General features: G+C 32.6%; 3 protein-coding genes across 4 annotated transcripts; 2 read left to right on the plus strand and 1 right to left on the minus strand.

The window, feature by feature from the left end:
• Nucleotides 1-697: 697 nt before the first annotated feature.
• On the plus strand, nucleotides 698-2962 carry LOC123882378 (GDSL esterase/lipase At1g20120-like). Its single transcript, XM_045931231.1, has 5 exons — nucleotides 698-1024; nucleotides 1308-1438; nucleotides 1537-1770; nucleotides 1964-2219; nucleotides 2725-2962. Exons 1-5 carry the CDS (start codon nucleotides 751-753, stop codon nucleotides 2916-2918), a joined length of 1089 nt encoding a protein of 362 aa, XP_045787187.1. The 5' UTR covers nucleotides 698-750; the 3' UTR covers nucleotides 2919-2962.
• Nucleotides 2963-4517: 1555 nt separating this feature from the next.
• On the plus strand, nucleotides 4518-6473 carry LOC123882379 (GDSL esterase/lipase EXL3-like). Its single transcript, XM_045931233.1, has 5 exons — nucleotides 4518-4834; nucleotides 5088-5218; nucleotides 5318-5551; nucleotides 5786-6041; nucleotides 6166-6473. The coding sequence occupies exons 1-5, from the start codon at nucleotides 4561-4563 to the stop codon at nucleotides 6357-6359; spliced, it is 1089 nt and encodes a 362-aa protein (XP_045787189.1). The 5' UTR covers nucleotides 4518-4560; the 3' UTR covers nucleotides 6360-6473.
• A 2071-nt stretch (nucleotides 6474-8544) lies between these two features.
• On the minus strand, nucleotides 8545-12066 carry LOC123882380 (F-box protein At4g35930). 2 transcript variants are annotated; one of them, XM_045931235.1, is made up of 5 exons: nucleotides 11921-12066; nucleotides 11354-11762; nucleotides 9398-9472; nucleotides 9184-9293; nucleotides 8545-9099 (listed from the first exon to the last, which is right to left on the minus strand). In XM_045931235.1, exons 2-5 carry the CDS (start codon nucleotides 11708-11710, stop codon nucleotides 8841-8843), a joined length of 801 nt encoding a protein of 266 aa, XP_045787191.1. In that variant the 5' UTR covers nucleotides 11711-11762; nucleotides 11921-12066; the 3' UTR covers nucleotides 8545-8840. The 2 variants fall into 2 exon arrangements, with proteins under 2 accessions (XP_045787191.1, XP_045787190.1); XM_045931234.1 differs by having other exon boundaries at nucleotides 8545-9102.
• Between the last annotated feature and the right edge of the window lie 10149 nt (nucleotides 12067-22215).

Raw genomic sequence — 22215 nt, forward strand, 5'->3', positions numbered from 1 at the left:
AGTGTTGGGCACGAGGGGTGTGTTAAGAAGTCCCACATCGGTTGCGAGATGACCTGAATATATGTTTATAAGTGAGGCCAACCCTCACCTTACAATCCGGTTTTATAGGGTTGAGTTAGGTCAAACTATTAATTCTAAGAGTTTCATTTGAGATACATAGCACTATTGAGCTTGTGTAGTGCATGGATGTAAATGGTAAGTGGTCCGATAGTGAAAACTTGATAGTCGGTGATCCAACGGCTTTGGATTTGAGAGGCTCTGATACCATCTTAGAATTTGGGTTGGGCCTAACTCAACCCTACAAAACTGGAACACGCGCCAATGAACTAGAGTTAAGAAAATTGAAAATTGTGCCCTTTAATTTTTCCCTTGACTAACAAGAGATAGCTAGCACTCTGTTGAAATCTATCGAGTGTGAGTTAAGTTTCACATTGGTTGGAACTGGAAGTGTTGAAGTTGAGCAATGTATAAATGAGAGGACCGTAAATCCAATGCCTTAAGATTTAGAGTGAAAGTGTGGTGTCAAAAGTCATTTATGTAGTTGCCTTTAGTCTAATGCGTTGATCCAACTCAGTGAGACTCCCCTTTACAGCCCAACAAACTCTTACCATGGCAGTTAAGTAGCAGAGGCCAACAGGTAAAGTTTTACATATAGTTCCAATCAATATATGTGTTAAACATGTCCTTATCCTTTATAAATCTACATTCTTCAAGGCTAAAACAGAAGAGTGAAAATTAAATTCAAATCACATGATGAAGATTTTCACATTTATTAAATCTTTTTATGTCTGTTCTTTTCTAGTTTTGTATCATCCATTTGTTGTGACAGCTACAATTAAACCACTTTATAAGAACTATTCATTTCCCGCTGTTATTGCATTTGGTGATTCAATCTTAGATACTGGTAATAACAACTATGTTGCAACGATAATAAAGGCGAATTTCAAACCGTATGGGAGGGATTTTATTGGAGGAAAACCGACGGGAAGGTTTTGCAATGGAAGAATCCCTTCTGATTATTTCCGTACGTAGTTCTAAGTTTTAAAATCGAAATGCTAACTAATATGCTTCGTATTACTTATATAAGAATCTCTAGTAGAAAAAAAATTGAGTTAAATTTCGTTTTTCGTCCCTTATTTACATTTTTTTTGTCCTTATATCTCCGATGAAGTTTTGTAGTTTGTAGAAACTGAATGATGTGTATAAGGACTTAAAAACAAAATTCGAGATAACTACATTTATAAAACATATCTAACCGTAAAAACTTGCATGGTTCGTTATGCTTACGGATTTTCATATAATTGCAGTTGAATACTTTGGTATTAAGGAGGCTATGCCAGCTTATCTTGATCCAAATTTGAGTACTGAAGAGCTCTTAACAGGAGTGTGTTTTGCATCAGCTGGTTCAGGATATGACCCTCTCACAATTGAACTAGCAGTAATTTTTGTCTCTAAAATTTAAATTCTATTTTAAAATTTGTGTGTCCAAAAAATCCATAACATTTTATTTATTTGTGTTATATTATAATTATATAGTCAGCAATTTCATCAGAGGATCAACTAGATATGTTCAAAGAATATATTGGAAAATTGAAGGCTGCTGTGGGAGAAAATAAGACAGCTGAGATTATTGAAAAGAGCATATTTATCATAAGCATGGGAAGCAATGATATTTCAGAAACATATTATTTGACTCCATTTAGAAGGATTGAGTATGATATAGAAAAGTATACAACTATGCTTATTACTGCAAATTCTAAATTTGTTGAGGTATGTTAAATGTTGTTATTTAAGAATATTTGCTAGCTATTAGTATTTAGCAAAATTTTAAAATTTTAGGGACCAGTTTGCAATTTATGAAAATTTAGGGACCTATTTGCAATTTTTGAAAAATTGAAGGGAAAAATTTAATCAATTTTTTTTTCTTCATATTTTGATGGAAATTTACATGAAATTGATGAAGGATCTTTATGAATTGGGAGCAAGGAGATTTGGAGTGTTCAGTTTATCACCAATTGGATGTGTGCCATTGCAAAGAACTATAAAAGGAGGCATAAAAAGGGATTGTGTAGAAAAATTAAATGAGGGAGCATTGGTTTTCAACTCCAAGCTTATCACTTCACTTGTAGATCTAAAAAAAAAACTTCCAGATTCCAGGGTTGTCTACCTTGAAAATTTTACTCTATTGCATGACATTATCGTAAACCACACTAAATATGGCAAGTATCTCTACTTAATACTATTTAGGTCCTCAACATAGTTAAATTTCATGCTATGCAACTTAATTATATTATTCCCAACTCTAGAGTTAAATAGAAGTAAAAAATATTTATGTATTTGATTCAAATTTGGAATAATTTTTTTTGTCTATATGGCTAATGCTACGATGGACCAGGTTCACAAGTGGTTCACTGTGGACCAATGATTAAAATTATTAGAAATCTTAACACTGTCGATAATATTTTTTAAAGGTACAAAATTACGACTCTTGTTATTTTTACGGCTAAAAAAATGACATTATAAACGTCAATTCGGTATAAGTTACATCTTTATTTGTATATGTTGTTTTAATCAAATTGGTGTCAATTAATTCATTATTTCAATTATGAAAATAAAAATAACCATTAAATTATATGAGAATATTTATCTGAATTAACTAAGAAGATTACCAACATAATCCCTATTGAATATGGTTAATTGACTTATTGATTTTTTGTGGAACAGGATTTGAAAATGGGGATGGTTCATGCTGTGGCATTGCAAATCTAGAACTTGGTCCTCTTTGTAGTTCTTTCACCTTAAAAGTGTGTCTAGATACCACTCAGTATGTGTTTTGGGACAGTTATCATCCCACAGAGAAAGCTTACAAAATACTTGTCCATGAAACCTTAAATAACAAAGCTGATGAGTTTGTTTGAAATATTTTCCTTTTTAGATTAGGACTTAATTACCATTTAATGTATTTTACCAGTTTATGGATTATATTGTACTAAGGATGTGAATAAATTTTTTGACAAACACTTGCAACAAAGAAAAAATTCAAATGATCTTACAACAAGCAGAAGTATTTTAACTATTTGTTTCTTTATAAGTTTTGTTTGTTTGGTTATAAAATTTTAGACGAGTTGAATTTCGAGACTTGTCAAAATCAAAGAAAATTGTATGGTTTAAAAGGTGCTTGCAAAAGTAGTAACGTATTACCGATAAATAATGTTTTTATTTACATTGGAAGCAGCACTCGAACCCAAATTATTGTGGATCTGAGCTGAATTCTTATCGACCGGACCAATTTACTTGTATATGTTGTTTGCTTCACATGTGACTTCAGAGTTTTACAACATGAACACATTGGTCATCATTGGCGCATCAAATCTGACAAACAAGGGATCAATTGGATATTTAAGACAAGGTTTTAGAAGAAGCGCTCTTTTTTTTTTTGTGTTCACTCTCCGATTCTTACGGGAATGAGGACTTAATAATTTGGAGTTCGGCTATGAGTTAAGTAAAATTTGGCTAAGAAATTGTTCTACTCAGGAATCAAACTCGAGTTCTTCGAAACGATTCGTCCTTTGGTGAAACTCATTAACAGTTTGAGCCTAATTTAGAAGAAGCACTCTACTTAGTCTATTACTTAAGAAAATATATAATTAAATTTCTTCTTTCTTTTTATTAATTTATAAAAGCTTATTTCAATTAGGCAGTATCTAGTCTATAGATTGCCTGTCTTTCTCTCCTAGCAGCATTTTCCCACAAAGTTGAGTTAGTTTTGGACCAACTGAAATTGGTTTCAATATCAATGAGAAAATGTAAGGGGATACCTATAAACAGGTACTTTTGTGGAAACACAATATTTGTATGAACTATTCCTGATAAACATACAAAACTTTTCCCACTGGAATGGATTGAACAACTACAAGTGTTTCATTTAGCTATCTTTCTATGCACCTGTTTTAAGGAATCAATACACTAACTATTATTGTTAAGAGTGTTTTTGAAAAATAAACTATTTTTATCATTGAAATCAATACAACTAATCATTTCTTAAAATTAGACACAACTCAAATAAGTTCTACCATAATGTATATCCACAACAAAAGTTTATAAGCAATTTAAAAATTCTACTTATTATTATTAATTTTGAAAAGGCCTTCAATAATAATCCGCTTTAGGCCTCAAAATACGTTGGGCCGACCCTGCTTGAAAGTGATCCACACCTTACTAGTATTAACATTTTGGAGTAAAATTAAAATAAATAATTTTTTTTTAAAAAAATGCTAACATGTGCCCTTAGATTATTGTCATGAAAAAGAATCGGAACAACACAAGCCAATGAAGTATAGAGTTCAGAAAATTGAAAACTGTGCCCTATAATTTTCCCTTGAGACTAATTAACAAGAAATAGTTCTAACACCCTTAACATGACAGTTAAGTAGCAGATACCAACAGGTAAAGTTTTACATAGTTCCAATCAAACATATGTGTTAAAAAACATGTCCTTACCCTTTATAATCTACATTCTTCAAGCCTAAAACAGAAGATTGAAAATTAAATTCAAATCACATGATGAAGCTTTTCACATTTGTTAAATCTTTTTATTTCTGTTCTTTTCTAGTTTTGTATCATCCATTTGCTGTGACAGCTACAATCAAACCTCTTTATAAGAACTATTCATTTCCTGCTGTTATTGCATTCGGTGATTCAATCGTAGATACTGGTAATAACAACTATATTGCAACGATAGTTAAGTCGAATTTCAAACCGTACGGGAAGGATTTTATTGGAGGAAAACCGACAGGAAGGTTTTGCAATGGAAGAATCCCTTCTGATTATTTCCGTACGTAGTTCAAAGTTTTAACATTTCAATGCTAACTAATATGCTTCTTATTACACTCGATTCTTATATAAAAATTTCTAGTATAAAATTGAGTCAAATATGTTTTTCGTCCCTTAAAATTTACATATTTTGTTTAGTCCTTATACCTCCAATGCAGTTTTAGTGTGTATAAGCACTTAACAAAATTCGAGATAATTATAGTTATAAAAACTTGCATGGTTCGTTATGCTTACGAAATTTCATATAATTGCAGTTGAATACGTTGGTATTAAGGAGGCTATGCCAGCTTATCTTGATCCAAATTTGAGTACTGAAGACCTCTTAACAGGAGTGTGTTTTGCATCATCTGGTGCAGGATATGATCCTCTTACAATTGAACTAGCAGTAATATATATAGTTTCTATCTCAACAATTTTAATTCTATTTTAAACTTTGTGTTACAAAAATGTCATAACATTTTTATTATTTGTGTTAAATATATAGTCAGTGTTGTCAGCAGAAGATCAACTAGATATGTTCAAAGAGTATATTGGAAAATTGAAGGTAGCTGTGGGAGAAAATAGGACAGCTGAGATTATTGCAAATAGCATAATTATAATAAGCATGGGAACCAATGATATTGCAGGAACATATTATTTGTCACCCTTCAGAAAGCATCAGTATGATATTGAGAAGTATACAACTATGATTATTAGTTCAAATTCAAAATTTGTTGAGGTATGCTTTTCATGTCAAAATTATAACAATATTTGCTCTTTAACCCATTGAATAGAAAATTTAAAATTGTTATATAAGAATATTTGCCATTTAGCAAAAATTTAAAATTCTAGGGACCAGTTTGCAAATTTTGAAATTCATAAGGACCCATTTGCAATTTTTGAAAATTTGATGGAAACAATTTTATCTAAATTTTGTCATATTTCGATGGAAATTTACATGAAATTTATGAAGGATCTTTATGAATTGGGAGCAAGAAGGATTGGAGTGTTCAGTTTATCACCAGTTGGATGTGTGCCACTTCAAAGAACTATAAAAGGAGGCATAGGAAGGGATTGTGTAGAAAATATAAATGATGGAGCATTGATTTTCAACTCCAAGCTTGCCACTTCACTTATAGATCTATCAAAAAAACTTCCAGATTCCAGGGTTGTCTACCTTGAAAATTTTAGTCTATTGTATGACATTATCATAAACCACAATAAATATGGCAAGTATCTCTACTTAACACTCTTTAGGTCCTCAACATAGTTAAATAGAAGCAAAAAATATGTAAGTGTATTTGGTTCAAATTTGAAAATGGTTAACTGACTTATTGATTTTTTGTGGAACAGGATTTGAAAATGGGGATGGTTCATGCTGTGGCATTGCAAATATAGAACTTGGTCCTCTTTGTAGTTCTTTCACCTTAAGAGTGTGTCCAGATACCACTAAATATGTGTTCTGGGACAGTTATCATCCCACAGAGAAAGCTTACAAAATACTTGTCACAGAAATCTTAAATAAAAAGATTGATGAGTTTGTTTGAAAATATTTTCGTTTTTAGATTAGGACTTAGTTACCCTCCAGTGAATCTAATTCTGAAATGGAAATATACCATTTAATGTATTTTATCAGTTCGTGGATTAAAGGTATAACAAATATAGTAACAGACTTGGATTATGTCATGCTTAATATTGTACTGAGGATGTGAATATTTTTTTTTGACAAACACTAGCAACAAAGAAAAAATTCAAATGATCTTACAACAACCACGAGTATTTTAACTATTTCTTTATAAGTTTTGGTTGTTTGGTAATAAAATTTTAGATGAGTTGAATTTCGGATAACATATTTTAGATGGTTGGTAAAACTTCAAGGTTTAGAAAACATTTGCAAAAGTAATAACATATTACCAACCAATGAAGTTTTTACATTGGGAGTAGGACTCGAACCCAATTTTTTGTGGGATCTGAGCTGAATCTTTATCAACTGGACCAATTTACGTTCACAGATTCTTTATAAGTTGAAATCAAGAAGGAAAATTGAATTTTATATTGGTTACATTGTTGACTATTTTAAATAGTAGTTCGAGATTGACTTGGTGAAAATGTTATCTCTATTTGAAAACTATGGCAGATGGAAATTTATGGAGCCTCACACAAGTTTAAAAGGGTAAAAATAAAAAAGAGTATAGTTTCATGTAAATGGTATCTCTTTGTTTGGAATTTAGGAAAGGTTCCAATAAAATCAATCCATGGAAATGTCACACTCACACCATACTTGCTTAGGGATTGGTTAAGGCTGCAAAAGATTAGCAGAAGATAACTTTTTCATGTTAGCTTTAATTAAAGCATGTCAGCTATCTACTTATAGGTTCTAAAGAACAAAATTAATAAACTAACAACATGGTACCTGGTACAGTATATGGCAGATGCAGAGTTTTGCTGGTACAGTCCCAAACATGATCGCCTATAGTTCGATTTTATGAAGTAGTTAATCTCATCTGATGATATGCAATTAAGCTCATATCACATAGTCAGTTTGACGCAATGAAGCGATTTCAATTTTCAATTGCATGACACAGTTACGGCAGAGAATCCAATTCTGTTGCCAAGGTGCTGGTTGCATACAATGAGTTCTGATGTGAATACATGTGTGCTCAAATGAGAACTCATGTATATGTCGCACTGGTGGTCGCAACACCATTTTGAAAGTCTTTGTTTGAGAGTAAAAATGGAGGAAAATGGTTTGAGAGGAGGAAGAGAGAAAGCGATAGCAATTTCTGAATTTGTTTGGGATTTTTTTTTCTGGATGAAAAGGCGGAACATAATACTTTATGATATATAAAAAGAGGAAAATAATTTAGGGAATTTGACAAAGCTTCCAAAACCTCAAAAATCTTGTTCCAATACAATTTGAGTTAATAAAAAAAATAAAATGTGAGTTATCTGTACAGGAGGTTTTAGTTTAATGGGAAAAATTAAATCACCCGTACAAGATAAAGGACTATAATCATTGTTACGCTCATCAAAATCCAATTGTTTTTACCCAAGCCTGATTTTTTTTTTTGGTAGAGAAAGAGGGCCAAAGCCCATACCCAGGCCTGATTTTACCTCATCCTAACACAAACTATGCATGAAAACACACATTATATGCAACTTAGATTAAGAGTGAATAAAATTTAGATGTTTTCTCTCCCCACCCCCCGTGTTTCTTTTATCCCCCCTGAGTTTCCAATTTTGCCCTTGAAAAAACTTCGGTTCGTAGAAACCTAAGTTTTTTTTTGCCTTGAAAACAAATTTCGGTTTCTAAAAACCGAAATTTACTCTGAATTTGCACTAGAAAAAATTCGGTTTCTGCGAACCGAATTTTTCACAAGGGCAAAATTGGAATATTGGGGGGTATAAAAGAAACACGGGGGGCCCGAAGAGAAAACATCTAAAATTTATCCTTTATAATCTAATAGCCCACAAGCAACTTATTTTAGAGAAAAGAGAATCTGGGTTCATTAATTTCAGAAAATCTCTAACAAATCATGATAATGAAAGAAAAAAAAGCTAACTCATGCAACCCCTTTGTCACTGTCAAACACAAATTCTAACATGATAATGTAATAGAACTGTAAAAAGTAACTTACACTCTGACAAAAATAGTCATTTACCTCGCAATACCCACATTTGGATCATGCAACGTTATACTATATATATAGATAGATAAAAGAAAGCACAGCCTTCAATACTAATGAAGAAGATCTTCAATTGTTTCTGGAAATAAACTCACAAATTGTCTCTTGAAAATAAACTCACAAATTGTCTCGGAAAAACAAAAATATACAAGTAATTTATAATAATATTATTTCAACAACCATCGCTAACCCTCAACACCTATTTGGACATCAGGAATATCCACACCAGCTAAACTGCCCCAACACAGACTGCAAAATCGCATACTAACTATTCTAGCATTCACTAGAGAGACCAAAAAAAGAACTATACAAAGTGAAGGGAATAGATTAAACAGAATCACTTCAGAGAAGTTTATTCTGAGCAACTGCCTTACATAGTTCATCTTCACAGAAGAGAACTCTATTAGAAGCCACTGATTTGCATTGGGGCTTTGATATAACTGATGGCACCAGGCAACGAGAAGGGAAAGCCGATTCCTTGAAAAGAACAGCTGTAACCTGTCGCATCTCAGAAACTCTAAGGCGAGAAGGAGGTCGAGGCCCCTGACGAGGTGCTTTAGGTGTTTGTGGTATGGGAATCCTTACTCCCTTCCCATCACCCCTGCTGAAAAAATTCAGAGCACCATAAAGACGTGCACTAAAAATTGCAGGACAGAGATAATTGGTTAGAATTAGAAACACTTACCACAGAAAAGGCCAATGCTCAGAAGGACGGGGAGTCATTGTGCATAACATCTCTTGCCGAGAGCGATCTGGGGTGGTATAATTGAAGTGAAACTGCCTTGCAACAATTACCTAACAACACAAAGATAAAGTTAGTGGTTCATCATAAACAAGCATTTCTAATTCTTTGAGAACTTAGAACAGGAATATACGCAGCAGGGTGACTTAGAACTTACTGCTTTTCTAATTCTTTGAGAAACATGGAAAACAGCTCTCAGTTGGTCATGGTGCAGGAGGCATAATATTTTAACCTAAAATTTGTGAAAGGAAATGGAGTCGACACAATCAGAAATAGTTAAAAGAGATAAGAGCTATATACCCAAATGATTGAATATAGTATAATGAAAATATAAAGATATAGTTTTAACATCATTTTTATTGTAGTTGTATAGTTGTTAACAACTCCACTCAACAAGATTCATTAATTCCATATGATATGATGCTTCATAATTGATTATTAATTATAGTAAATAAATCAAAACAATAAAAAACACAAACAAATTTCAGTCATACAGTAACACATTTAGTAATTTCAGTGATGCCGGATATAAAAGCAAATGCTCTGCTGGAATACAATACAATCAACAAAGGCATGCGAAAATAAACAGGCCTATCCTTCAGCAGGTCCTAATTAGTTTTTCCAGGGGCATCTGTGCCACTTTAATATCACTGATGGAGGATAATATCACAAAACCAACAATATAGTTTTTCCATTTGTGTGCTTTATCACAGTATTAAAGCAGACTTTAACATTTAAACAAGTCAGAATATGGCCTTGTTCGGATAAACAGCTTATTTACAACTTATAGCACAAACACTAAGCTTACATATGATATTTCTGTAGCAAAAGGTAAAATTAAATTGTTTGCATATGCTATAAGCTGTCTTGAAGAACATATGAAAATAAGCTGAAAAAAGCTTATGAAAAATGTCATAAGCTGTTTTTATTAAGTTCTCCCTAACAATCTCACAAAACTTATGTCAGTAAATAACCTCAACTAAGACAATCTAAAAAGGTTTAGTTAATGAAACTCACATGCAAATACAAAAAAAAAAAAAAAAAAAAAGCAGAAGATATAATTCAACACTGAATCAGAAGATACAGAGGGGGGGAATAAATTGAAAACGGAAAAACATACTGTACGTGAAGACAATAAACATACGCAGCAACAATGAAAATTTTCTTGACCTAGCAACTAGACTAATTTCATAGTAACACCAACATATCCACATAGAATCTTCAAAATCAAGGTAACCCCAATATCAATAATAGTGAACAACATAACAAGAGAAAGGGAATCAAGGATCACAGTCCTCCAAGGTTGTAAATTGAATGCATTAATTGTCAACTGAAAGTGATCTCAACAAAAGTTTTCAAACAGTCCATGGCCATAATTTGTGGCAGAAACATTAAGATTTTTTACATCTATGCAACGACATAATGACAGCAACCCCGTAATAACTTACAATATCAAGTATTACAACACAACAATTGTTTTAAAACCATGATCTCAATCTCTAAACCAGATTTCATGATAAAGTAAATACCAAATAAACATTTGTCAATAAAACAAATACCAAATAAACAAAAAAATTGTACGAGCCATTAAAAAAGCACTGAAAACAGGAAAACAATAGATTGTATGTGAAGACAAAATAGTGAGGTGAGAATATTCTTGACCTAATATCTAGACTATTTTGATTGGAACACAAACATGTCCACATAGAATATTCAAAATCTAGGCAACCCGGATATCAAGAAATAGTGCACCAAGGATCACAATCCTCATGGTTGAAAATTGAATACATTAATTTTCAATTGTGTGATCTATCTCAACAAAAGGTTTTCAAAACAGTCCACGGTCGCAACCTGTAGCAGCAAAATTAAGATTTTTGACATCTATATTGCAACATACTTAAGGCGGCATTATTTAACCACAATAATTTACAATATCAAGGATCACAACATGTTTTAAAACCGTGATCTTAACCTTTAAATCAGATTTCATATTAAAGTTAATACCAAATAAACATCTTTCAACAAAACAAATACCAAATAAAACATAAGTTTGATTATTTCAAGCAATTAGACGGTAACTGCATTAATTATGTTAAATGAGCAAGAAACATACCAATAAATCAATTGGAAGAGACTCAAGTCTCGATTCTGACTGACACTCTTCAATCCTCGGGGTTTTCGGTGTCCCAATCAAACGACTCTCTTTTTTAACCAAATTCACCGGGGAAAGCATGAGAGGACTTTTATCAAACACCTTACCCTCATTATCCCCCTCACTCTTCTCCAAATTCAAAACCTCGACTCTTTTCTTCCCAATATCATTACAAACCCTACCAACAGCAGATCCAGATCCCAAACCTAAAGACCTGTTACACCGAAGCTGAGCAAGAGTTCCAGGTTTCAAATACTTCCCAGAACTCCTCAAATTTCTCCTCCCTCTCCTTTTCTCCTTCGATGCCACTTTCCCCATCGTTGTTCTTTCACCGTAAAGCTCCGATTTCAATCAAGAACCTCAATTCAACCTAACAAAACAAGAACCAAATTCACCATAAACAAGCATAATCAGAAACAGAAAATTAATTTTATTAATTAATTAATAATACAAAAAAAAACAGAAAATTAATTATTAATGAATAAATTAAAATAAGGAAAGAATGAAATAGAAAAGGAGAGAACTAACATTGAAGATTGAAAATGGAAATGAAAACCTAAATGAAGAAACAGAGCATAGAGAAAGTGAGGTTTTTTTTAGAGAGGGAAAGTAATGAATGGGGCTGCTAGGGTTTTTATTTTCACTTTATTTGAATTTCGCTTATTGGCTACAAATTCCCGCCAAAATTTCGTGAACAGTTTTGAGTACACCGTGTGGGGTATACTTTACAGGATTCAGGTGGTATGACGTGGCGGATTTTGATTGGGTGTTTTTGGAATCCGAGGAAAGGTGGGTCCCGCTGGACATTGATTGGTGAGATTACTGCGCCTTCTTTCACGGCGTGAATATTTTTTTATTTATCCTTATTTGGTTCAGTTTCGATTTTCGAAATTAATGATTTTATATTATGTGGTGGAAATGGAAGGGAAATAAGTAGGAAATGACGTGTTTGTCCTCACGTGAACCGGTGACGCTCAGAACTGACCGTTTTATTGGTTCAGCATTCACACGTGACTATACCGCGCTTTGTAAAATAAAAACTGAAATTACTTGTGATACGTAGTAGATTTATTTTTTTTGACATTATAGGTTAAGGCAATTTAAAAATATAAAATTGTCTCAATGTTTCATTTTTTTTTTAAGAATTCTTCAAAAGGAAAATGTATTTTTTTAAGGTGGAGTATAAAATTTTGAAAATTTAACGTTCTAAGGATATAAGATATTTGTTGATCAAGAAATGAGAACTACTTCAAAAGAGGGAAGATCAAGCTGAACGTGGGGCGTCATGTACCCCAATAGCGGGAAAACTCACAAACTATATCCCGGGTAATTAGTCGAGCAAGACTAAATTATGTAGGTCATGTGGTTTTCGCTAGTATGACGTGTTTGCCTATAAATAATGGACTTGTAATTGTTTTCAACTCACAATCAATCAAATAAGTTTTTTAAACATTCCTATATATCACTTTATTGTTTTGCTTTAAGTTGAAATTTATGCGTTTCTTAGTTTTTTTTTTTATACAAAATGGGCCGAAGCCCAAAGAAAAGAAATTACAAAGAGATGATTCTAGGGGTAGTTATCCTCATAACATCAGCTAATAACAATAAACTCAGACTCGCAGGACATTGCTCATACACACGCATCCCTGATTCATGGTTACACCCCAAATTAGCCAGAGCAACAACACAAGCATTTGACTCACGATAAGAGTGACAAATTTTAACCTCCTAATTCAAAGCAAGTAACTGTTTAATTTCTTGAATGATTCTCTATCCAACAACACTACAATTTTTGTCGCTTTGTAGCGTTTGAACCACGACATTAGAATCAATATGCAACACAATCTTTCTGAACTTTTTATCATAAGCAAATTTTAAACCATCAAAAACTCCCCACAACTCTGCAAGATAGGCATTGCATCGTCCAAGATGATGTGAGAAACCCCCGAATCATTGACCATTCACGTTTCTAAGCAGTCCCCCACACCCAGCGGAACTGCTACTCCTAACACCACTTTTTCACTTCCCAACACTCCACATCATTTTCTCTTTCTTCCACCTAATCATTCAACACACATTCAACTTTTATCCTCTCCAATAGTTTTTTCATTCAACACTCTACTCCACCACTTTTTATTTCATATTCTTATTTAAATTTATATTTTTGTTTTTATGATTACATAAAATTACAATTATCGATTAAAATTAAATTAAAATAATAAACACTTAATAATTTATTTTTTAGTTTTTTTTAATAAAAACAAAATTTATTTAAATAATTTATACGATACAAATCATTTTAACTTAATTTAAAATACAACACAAAAGTAACGTAATTAGTACGATACAAAATTCGTGAAAGCTAGGTGTTCCACCACTCGGAAAATTTTCATTAACCATTGGCATATAACCATTAAACGGGGGTGTTTGAGATGAATTTCTCAGCATAAATCCATAATATGGATGAAAGTTTGGAACAAAGGATGATTGATTGAAATTTGGTGCTAAACCATAATTAGGTATGTTTTGAGGATTTTGGTTAAAAAATTGATTTGAAATTTGATAATTGTTGGGATTTTGATAATTGTTGGGATGATTAGAAGAATTTTGGGTGTTGTTGAAGTGATTATTGAGATCCATTTCACTTAAAAAAAGACTAATACTTCAATATTAACATTAATAGGAAGATAATAATAAGATTATTATAGTGAAAAAATCCTTTTTTTTTTCTGTGTCCAAATCAAATGAACCAAGTCTCTATTTATAGACAAAAAAAAATTATGAATTTTGGTAAAAAAATAAAAAAAATAAAAAATTAAATTGCTATGAAATAATTGAGTTCAAAGTATTAATTGGATAAAAATCCGGAGAACCAATCATAATCAGCCATGTGTCACAGATTCTTTCTCTCTCCGCGTCCTCATACCCTCACTCTCTCCTGTCTGCGCGTGTCGTTCACGCGTCCGTCTGGACCAGCAGAAACGCGCCAGCTGTCCTCGGTGCTGGCTCTCAACTGTGTTGAATTGTTTCAACTCCTCACTCCTCCACATCAACTTTCAACACACCTCTCCAATCATTTTTCAACTCTCAACACTTATTCAACACACCATTTCGTCACCATTGCACATGGTCTTAGTTTAGTAGTTCAAAAATATCATACGTAACACTATTTGGAGTAGTTAATGAAGTCATAGTTGAGGTGCAAATTAATTTCCTTCTTTGGTGTAATCAACTTGAAGAAAAGGAAATCACAATAAAGAGTTATTAACAGATATTTTATAACTAACTTTCAAGTTCCATAACAAAAACCATTTTAGAACAGTGATAATGTATAAGACTTTGTTATGTAGATTTTGAGGGTGGCTTGGGGTAATGGTTCTAAAGCAATGGTTAGCACTCTGGGTTTGAAGCTTGTGCAACAAATTCCGAGATTGATGAAGCTAGAGTGGGAAGGTTAAAGTGTGTCATTTACATATCATGAAGATTGTTTACTAGTGTCCTATTACTTACATTAGTCATTTTTTTGCTGATTTTGCAGAGATATTGTTAGGTCGCGAGGAGGGCAGCCGGAAAATCATTTGCATTATGCTCATAGCAATGAGACAAATGAGTCACACAATACATCTTTACCAAAAACCTTAACGTATTAGGTTTATAGGTCCTATCATTTATAAAGTGTTCAACTTCCACTTTTTGAAACATTTTGAGACTTAGTTCACCTCACACTAGGGGGTGCATGGTCGGTTATTTTGACAAACCAAACCATATCCAAACCAAAACCACTTATATGGATTTGGATACATAACCATAACCATATTTTTTATAAACTGGTTATAAATTTGGATACGGATACATAACCAAATATTTTTATAAAACCGGTTTAAAAGCGGTTAATTTTTTAAATCCAATTTTAAACTGGATTAATAACCGGATATTTCTTTTGCAAAACTGGTTTTTTTTTTTAAGTAAAAAAAAAAAAACAAATTTTAAGACCATATTTTGCAAAAACAAATCTTTTTTTTTAAAAAAAATTAAAAGTCAATATGTAATTGAAGGATTTTTCAGACACAACTGCTAAACTTTATTAAATACGAAATGTCCTCAAAATGATAAAACTCCAAACCAAAATAACATTGCAAGTTCTTAATCTATATTTTTTGAATAAGATTTCAACTGCAGACCTTGAAAGAATAAAGCATAGAGAGACTATAGCTCTATATGAATTATCTCCAGCTTACACATGAGATTCATTGACAGAAGCAACATGAAAAACCAGTTTAAAATTCCACAGTAGATTCATGAGATTTCAAACTGCAGGTCTGATAACAAAGCAGAACAGAAAATCAACATTCAATCTATAACATCCTGCATCACTACACAGTTGTAATTTGATACACAGACCAATTAAACTAAGCTCAAAACATGCTAAAAGAAAGCACATAAGCTTAAGCTTATACATCACCATAACAAGTTATCCATAGCTAATAGTCTAATACGAAACAAAAAAAAACTCGTCAATCTTCATCGAGAGCAACAGAGGCTGAACAAGAATCACCAGTTTTCATAGCAGCTACTTCTACAGAAAAAAAAAACAGAAATAAAACATATTAATAACCAACTTATAATCTAATAAATCATAACTTTAATTAGACTATTAGTGATATCATCATACCTTGCTCTAATTTCTCAAGTTCATTGTAATCCTCAATAATAAGTGAATCAATTATTGAGGATTTACACGATCCTGTAATGCAGCTATAACTACAAATAAGAGCTTCCACCATTTTAGGTGTGAGGCAACTGCAATGTTCATCAATCACCCGTCCTCCAAGACTAAAAGTAGACTCAGATGGTACCGTGGAGATTAGTATGGCAAACAAGTCTTTTGCCATCTTTGCAAGGATTGGAAGACGACTGGAGTTTTCCTTTCCACCATTTTAAAATATCAAAGTCATCGGGAAACTGAGTTTCTATAGATTCTTCTAGGTACTTCTGCAAATCAGTTTGACCGGAGGAGGACGAACCAGTGGACTGTAAAAACCGACTGTAACTATAACGATCTTGCTTACCACCTAAACTCAACTGAGAACCACGTTGGGAACCTTGCCCCACACCACTATACTCCTAGGGGCGGATGAGGCTTGGTGTGGAGCCACACCAAGCCTAGCCTAAATATTTTTTAAAAATAATAATAATAATTTTATAAATAATTTTAAATTATTTTGTATACATATTCGTATAAATATTGATGTAAATATTAGTTTAGAGTTTATTATTAATGACTGTAAGTCTCTCGATACATATTAGTTTAAATATTAGTGCAAATATTAGTTTATGGTCCACTATTAATGATTTCAATTTTTTGGTTATACACAGTGTATTATTTTAAGTTATATACTTTAATCGTATAATAATCAACTTTAACTTTGTTTGTGAAAAATACTTGAATTCGTAGTATTGAGTAAAATTAATGATTGTGGCATATAAATATGAAATGACATAAAACAATAAGTTTAATTTTTTCAAGTAAGAAAATATGGGTAAGCTTTGGAATAAAAATTAATAAGTTATAAGCTAATCAAATTAGTTTATCAAAATAAACTATAAGCTAGTAAAATTTTGGTCCAAGTAGAATCTTGAGATGTATCAAACAATAGTAATATGTATGATTTCACATATATTCAATAATTTATAGTCGTTCTTGGCACGTCTTGTGCTAAGAAAACTTTTTGTTTATATATATATATATATATATATATATATATATATATATATATATATATATATATATATATATCATTTTGGATATAATATGTTAGTTTGTTAATTTTATTTTTTTTAATAGAAATTTTCTGAATTGTTGGTTTGTTGGTGTTCTTTTTCTAGATACACATGTTGTATTAATAATAATTTTATATGTTGTTCGTTGTTTAACTGAATTATTAAGATAACGATGAATTTTTTTAGTAATGCTTAAAAAATTTAGCCACAGTGAAAATTAATGTCTGGGTCCGCCCCTGTATACTCCGCGAAGAGTTGATACAAATTAGTTTCCAACAATTCTTTTAATTCTCTTGCCTCCTGTGAATTAAAATTATCATTGATCGACCAGTTGACATACTTTAATTTGTACCTAGGGTCTAAGACTGTAGAAATCAACAACAACATGTTCAACTGCTCATTTTTCGGTGTTCACATGGTAGTCCTATTCTGGACATTTGATGGAGGAGAAGAAAACACATTTGTTGTCTCCGATAAATCACCCATTTGTGAATAAACTGCAAAACAATCAACTAATTAGTATTGTTTATGGATACCAATATACACTTATTATTATTATTATTATGGCTTATAGCTTCTAGCATAGTTTACTAATCAAATAGGTATGAAAATCAAATTTAAAATCCGTTGCTTCAAACATAGAGAAAAACCATGGCCTCTGTGATATTAGTAAATTCATAGAGAATTTGTAGAGATTAACATATAAACACAAAACATAGTAGCAACTTCACAGTTCACATTAACATCACAGAAGTAGCTTAACACACATATTTTGCTTAACATTACTGAAATAAGAACGACGAGGAAGAAAAAATTGCTTCAGCATTGAATTAATTAACAAATTGTGAAGAATAGAGAAAGGAAGAATACCTGGTTATTGCAATTGGAAGCAATTAGGGTTCACCGTCAAAGAATGTGTGGTTCGATTGGAAGAAAACATCATCGATTAGGGTTCAATTGGAGAGATCATGGTGGATTTGGGATTTAGGGTTCATCGCAAGATCTGAGAGACGGAGCATGGTGAAGCCGTGAATGAATTTTGCGTGAATGAATTTTGCGTGAATGAATTTTGCGTGTTGTTATTTGCATGAATGAATTTTGAAATTTGATAATAGCCAATTTAAACTAGATCCAAAAATTCAATTTGGGTGGATAACCGACCGGATGAAAATGGTTTGGTTAGTAACCATATACTACAATCCAGATATTTAAAAATGGACTTGGATCTGATTATGAGTGTGGGCCTTATAACCATATATTTTGCACACCCCTACCTCACACTTACCACAATAGATTTTACATTTTAGAGTTATCTCTTTGTAGTCGTTTTTGTTGGTTGTATGCCTCTTCATTTCCAAAAACAAATAAGTTGATGTCATACATACAATTTTAGGAGAATAGCTTTCTTTTGGCACCCCCTAATTTTTCTCACGCACCTTGTAAAATTACCAACGTTTGCTATCTAAGTAGCAGATTGTGCCAACGTATATAAGGAAACTCACCCTGAGAAACTAAAAAATTCCAAATCCAAAAACTGTTTCAAAACCCCAAATCGCATTTCAACTTCAAATCCACTTGTTCCTTCGCATTTGTTGCTGAATTTTTTTCTTTTGATAAATTAATAGCATCTAGACATCAAGATAGGGATCGATATTTCAACTTTGTTGACATCCATATCCTTATCCGTCCTCCACCTATAACTCATATTATTATTGAAAAGAAGAAAAAAAAAATATTCGAAGCAGAACCTTCCAAATTTTATGAAAGTATTCCTTTGAGTAATTTTATGATAAAAGACATTTGTCTACTGTTTTTTTTATTGTGTATGTAGGTTATAGTTTCATGACTATCAAGGGACACAATGATCATATCGTTATCGTAAGTAATTGGAGATTGTTTGAGTGTATATTTTAGGTGCAAGTATGTATATATGTTATATGGTGACAAGAATTAAATTAAATTTGTTCGAAAACACGAGCCTAATTTATAGTCATTCATTTCAAAAAATAAAATAAAGAAAAAATTCAAGATGATCATGGAAGTCATTCAAGATATTACTGAAATCACTATCAAGAAGAAATTGAAGAGTATGGATCCAAAAAATAAGGGCAACGTCAACGGAGACAGCGAAGACAATAATATATTTTGTACTCTTATCGAAAAAGGGTAAATTATCGTTGCTTAAAACTTAAAGGAAACCTTAAAAAATTTGAAGGAGTTGTAATTAAGGACGATGATGGAGAGATTGTGGAGATTGACCTCAAAACTAAATGAGGTTAATGATATAAGTGTTCATAATAATTAATAGTAATATGGATAAATAGGGTTTTACCCCCTGCAAAATAGGTCAGTTTTGCGTTACCCCCTGCAAAAAAATTTTTTGTGATTACCCCTTGTAAAATGAAGATTCCATCATTTACCCCCCTCAGTCGATAACATGGATGTTGACTGGACAAAATTGATGACGTGGCACATACAAGTGGAATGAATTCATTTTATATTTATTTTTTTATTGTCAATTCATTAATGATTGTATAATTATTATTTTTTTAATTAAAAAAAAAAAACTGAAAAAAAAGAAGAAAAAAACGATAGTAATTGGGGTTGAAGGTTCATCTTCTTCAATATTGCTATAATTTCATCATTCTCTCCAAAAAAAATCAAAAACAACATAAACCTGTCATCTTGAACGAAACCAACATAAACCTTCATCGTCACCTTCGCCGAAACCCACAGAAACCTTCATCGTCACCCTTGATTTTTGTTTTCAGATCTGGAAAATATTCATTAAACCTAAAGTGCCGGAAAATATTCCTTGTTAACACAAAAAAGTTCATCAAACTGTAGATCTGAAAAATATTCATTAAACTTAAATTAATAACTCAAACCTTCATCCAAGAATCGAAGAGTTTTGGAAAGTTTAAATTTTTTGTTACTTTGGCTTAGTTTTGTATCGTATAGTTGTGGTTATAGAAGAGAAATAATTTAGGGTTGTTAATAAGATGTGAAATTTGAGAGAAATTTGGGTAAGAATATTTTGTTGATTGTGTGGGATTTGATTTGTGATTACACCGAGAAGAAGAAGAACAAGAATGTTTATAAATAAATTCTATTAACAATTTTTTTTAATTACTTTTTCTTTTTGAAAAATTAATAATTATATTAAGTTATTTATCTACGTGGCACAAAAACTTTAATAAAAAATGAATGAAAAGCCACACATGCATCCCACGTCATCAATTTTGTCCAGTCAACATCCATGTTGTCGACTGAGGGGGGTAAATGATGGAATCTTCATTTTACAGGGGGGTAATCACAAAAAATTTTTTTACAGGGGAGTAACGCAAAACTGACATATTTTGCAGGGGGTAACCCTATTTACCCTAGTAATATTTAAAATCATATTGTTTAAACATTGTTTAGAGAGATTTGTGAAGACAGGATAATATGGAAAGAAGAGCATAACGACCTAATGAGCATAAGTTACTTTCAAAATATAAATCGCAGTTGCCAATTACATCCTCGATATTATTTTTTTTTGCTCTAAAAGAGTGTATGCTCCTCCCATACACTATAAATGATTAAATCTACCACTCTATTTTGCACTCCTTTGAAAACTTCTTAAACAATATATATAAAATACTAATTACACCTCATAAGTGATGACGGATCGTCACACTCTCTAATCCATGCCTATTTTAGCAATATTTAATGCATTTTAGTAGGTTTTAAGCAATAAATGTAAGAGAAATCTATTCATAAACATGATTACTCGTGTTGCAAGAAAACAAGAAAATTGCAGGAAGTTGCTGTAGTTCACTACGCTGGGGGCGTAGCCCATCACGCGCTGCGTGATGGAGATCACAGAGAGCCAAGTTTTTCACCATGATCACACGCGACGTGATGCCTACTACGCGCGGCGTGAAGCTTTGATCAGAATTTGGATTGCTCTCTGACTTGATCACGCGCGGCGTGAAGGAAGGAAGGATAACTACGCCGGGGGCGTGGAGCTATCACGCGCGGCGTGAAGGATGCAGAGTTGGAGATCAGAGACCTCAGATTTGATCACGCGCCGCGTGAGACCGTTACACGCGCGGCGTAGTTGAAGGATTTGCAACCACGCGCGGCGTGGTAGATCTGGCGCGCGGCGTGGTTGCGATTATTATATAAGGAAACTGCATTTTCTGTTTCGGGGTTGTTGGAAAATCTGCTACATTTCATCTACTTTCTGGTTTTGGAAGCTTTCATAGTTGGATCCAGACCTTCATAGGATAGCTTCAAGCTCCTCAATAGCATGGATTCTCAAGCCATGAAGTTGAAGCTAGGACGCGATCGAAGCAACATGAGGAGCTAAACTCCTTGTGGAGGTAGGATCTAGGATAGCTTAGGATGTAGATGGATCTAATGTAATCTGCTCTATTGTAAGAATTTACTCTGTTTCATAGTGTTTACTTAATGCAATTCTTCACTTAATGCTTTATAAACCTTCATTAGTGTTATAATGATTTTGAGTTAAGTCACGTATGAGAATATTGGTTTAATTTCTGAACTGAATTGCATTGAGCACTCGAGTGTTTCCGGTCGAGAGATTAAAACATAGAGTGTAGCGAACGATCGACGCGCTTTCATATCATTCGTTGTAGGTAGCTTCCACCCGAGAGATCGGGGGAGTATCGACAACGAATAGAGTGGATTTTGACAAGAGATTGCGATTCACTAATTTGTTGATCCAGTTGTGAACACTTGAGTAAATTCATATGATACGGTAGATTGCATGTGATTTAGCTATAGACTAGGTGATTCCGATGATTCTACCTCGCTTTTCCACTTATTACAAAGCACGTTTTTCTACCAATTAATCACTCAAACAAACCCCCAAATTATGTTTGATTATTGCATGATGTTTATGAACACTGTTAGACTAGTTTAATCACACAATCCCTGTGGATTGATATTTTTATTACTACATGGTATTTCGTTCACTTGCGAAAAAGTCCATCAAGTTTTTGGCGCCGTTGCCGGGGATTGTGATTGATTCGACA

Source organism: Trifolium pratense, linkage group LG4 (assembly GCF_020283565.1).
Source record: "Trifolium pratense cultivar HEN17-A07 linkage group LG4, ARS_RC_1.1, whole genome shotgun sequence".
NCBI classification, from domain to species: domain Eukaryota; kingdom Viridiplantae; phylum Streptophyta; class Magnoliopsida; order Fabales; family Fabaceae; genus Trifolium; species Trifolium pratense.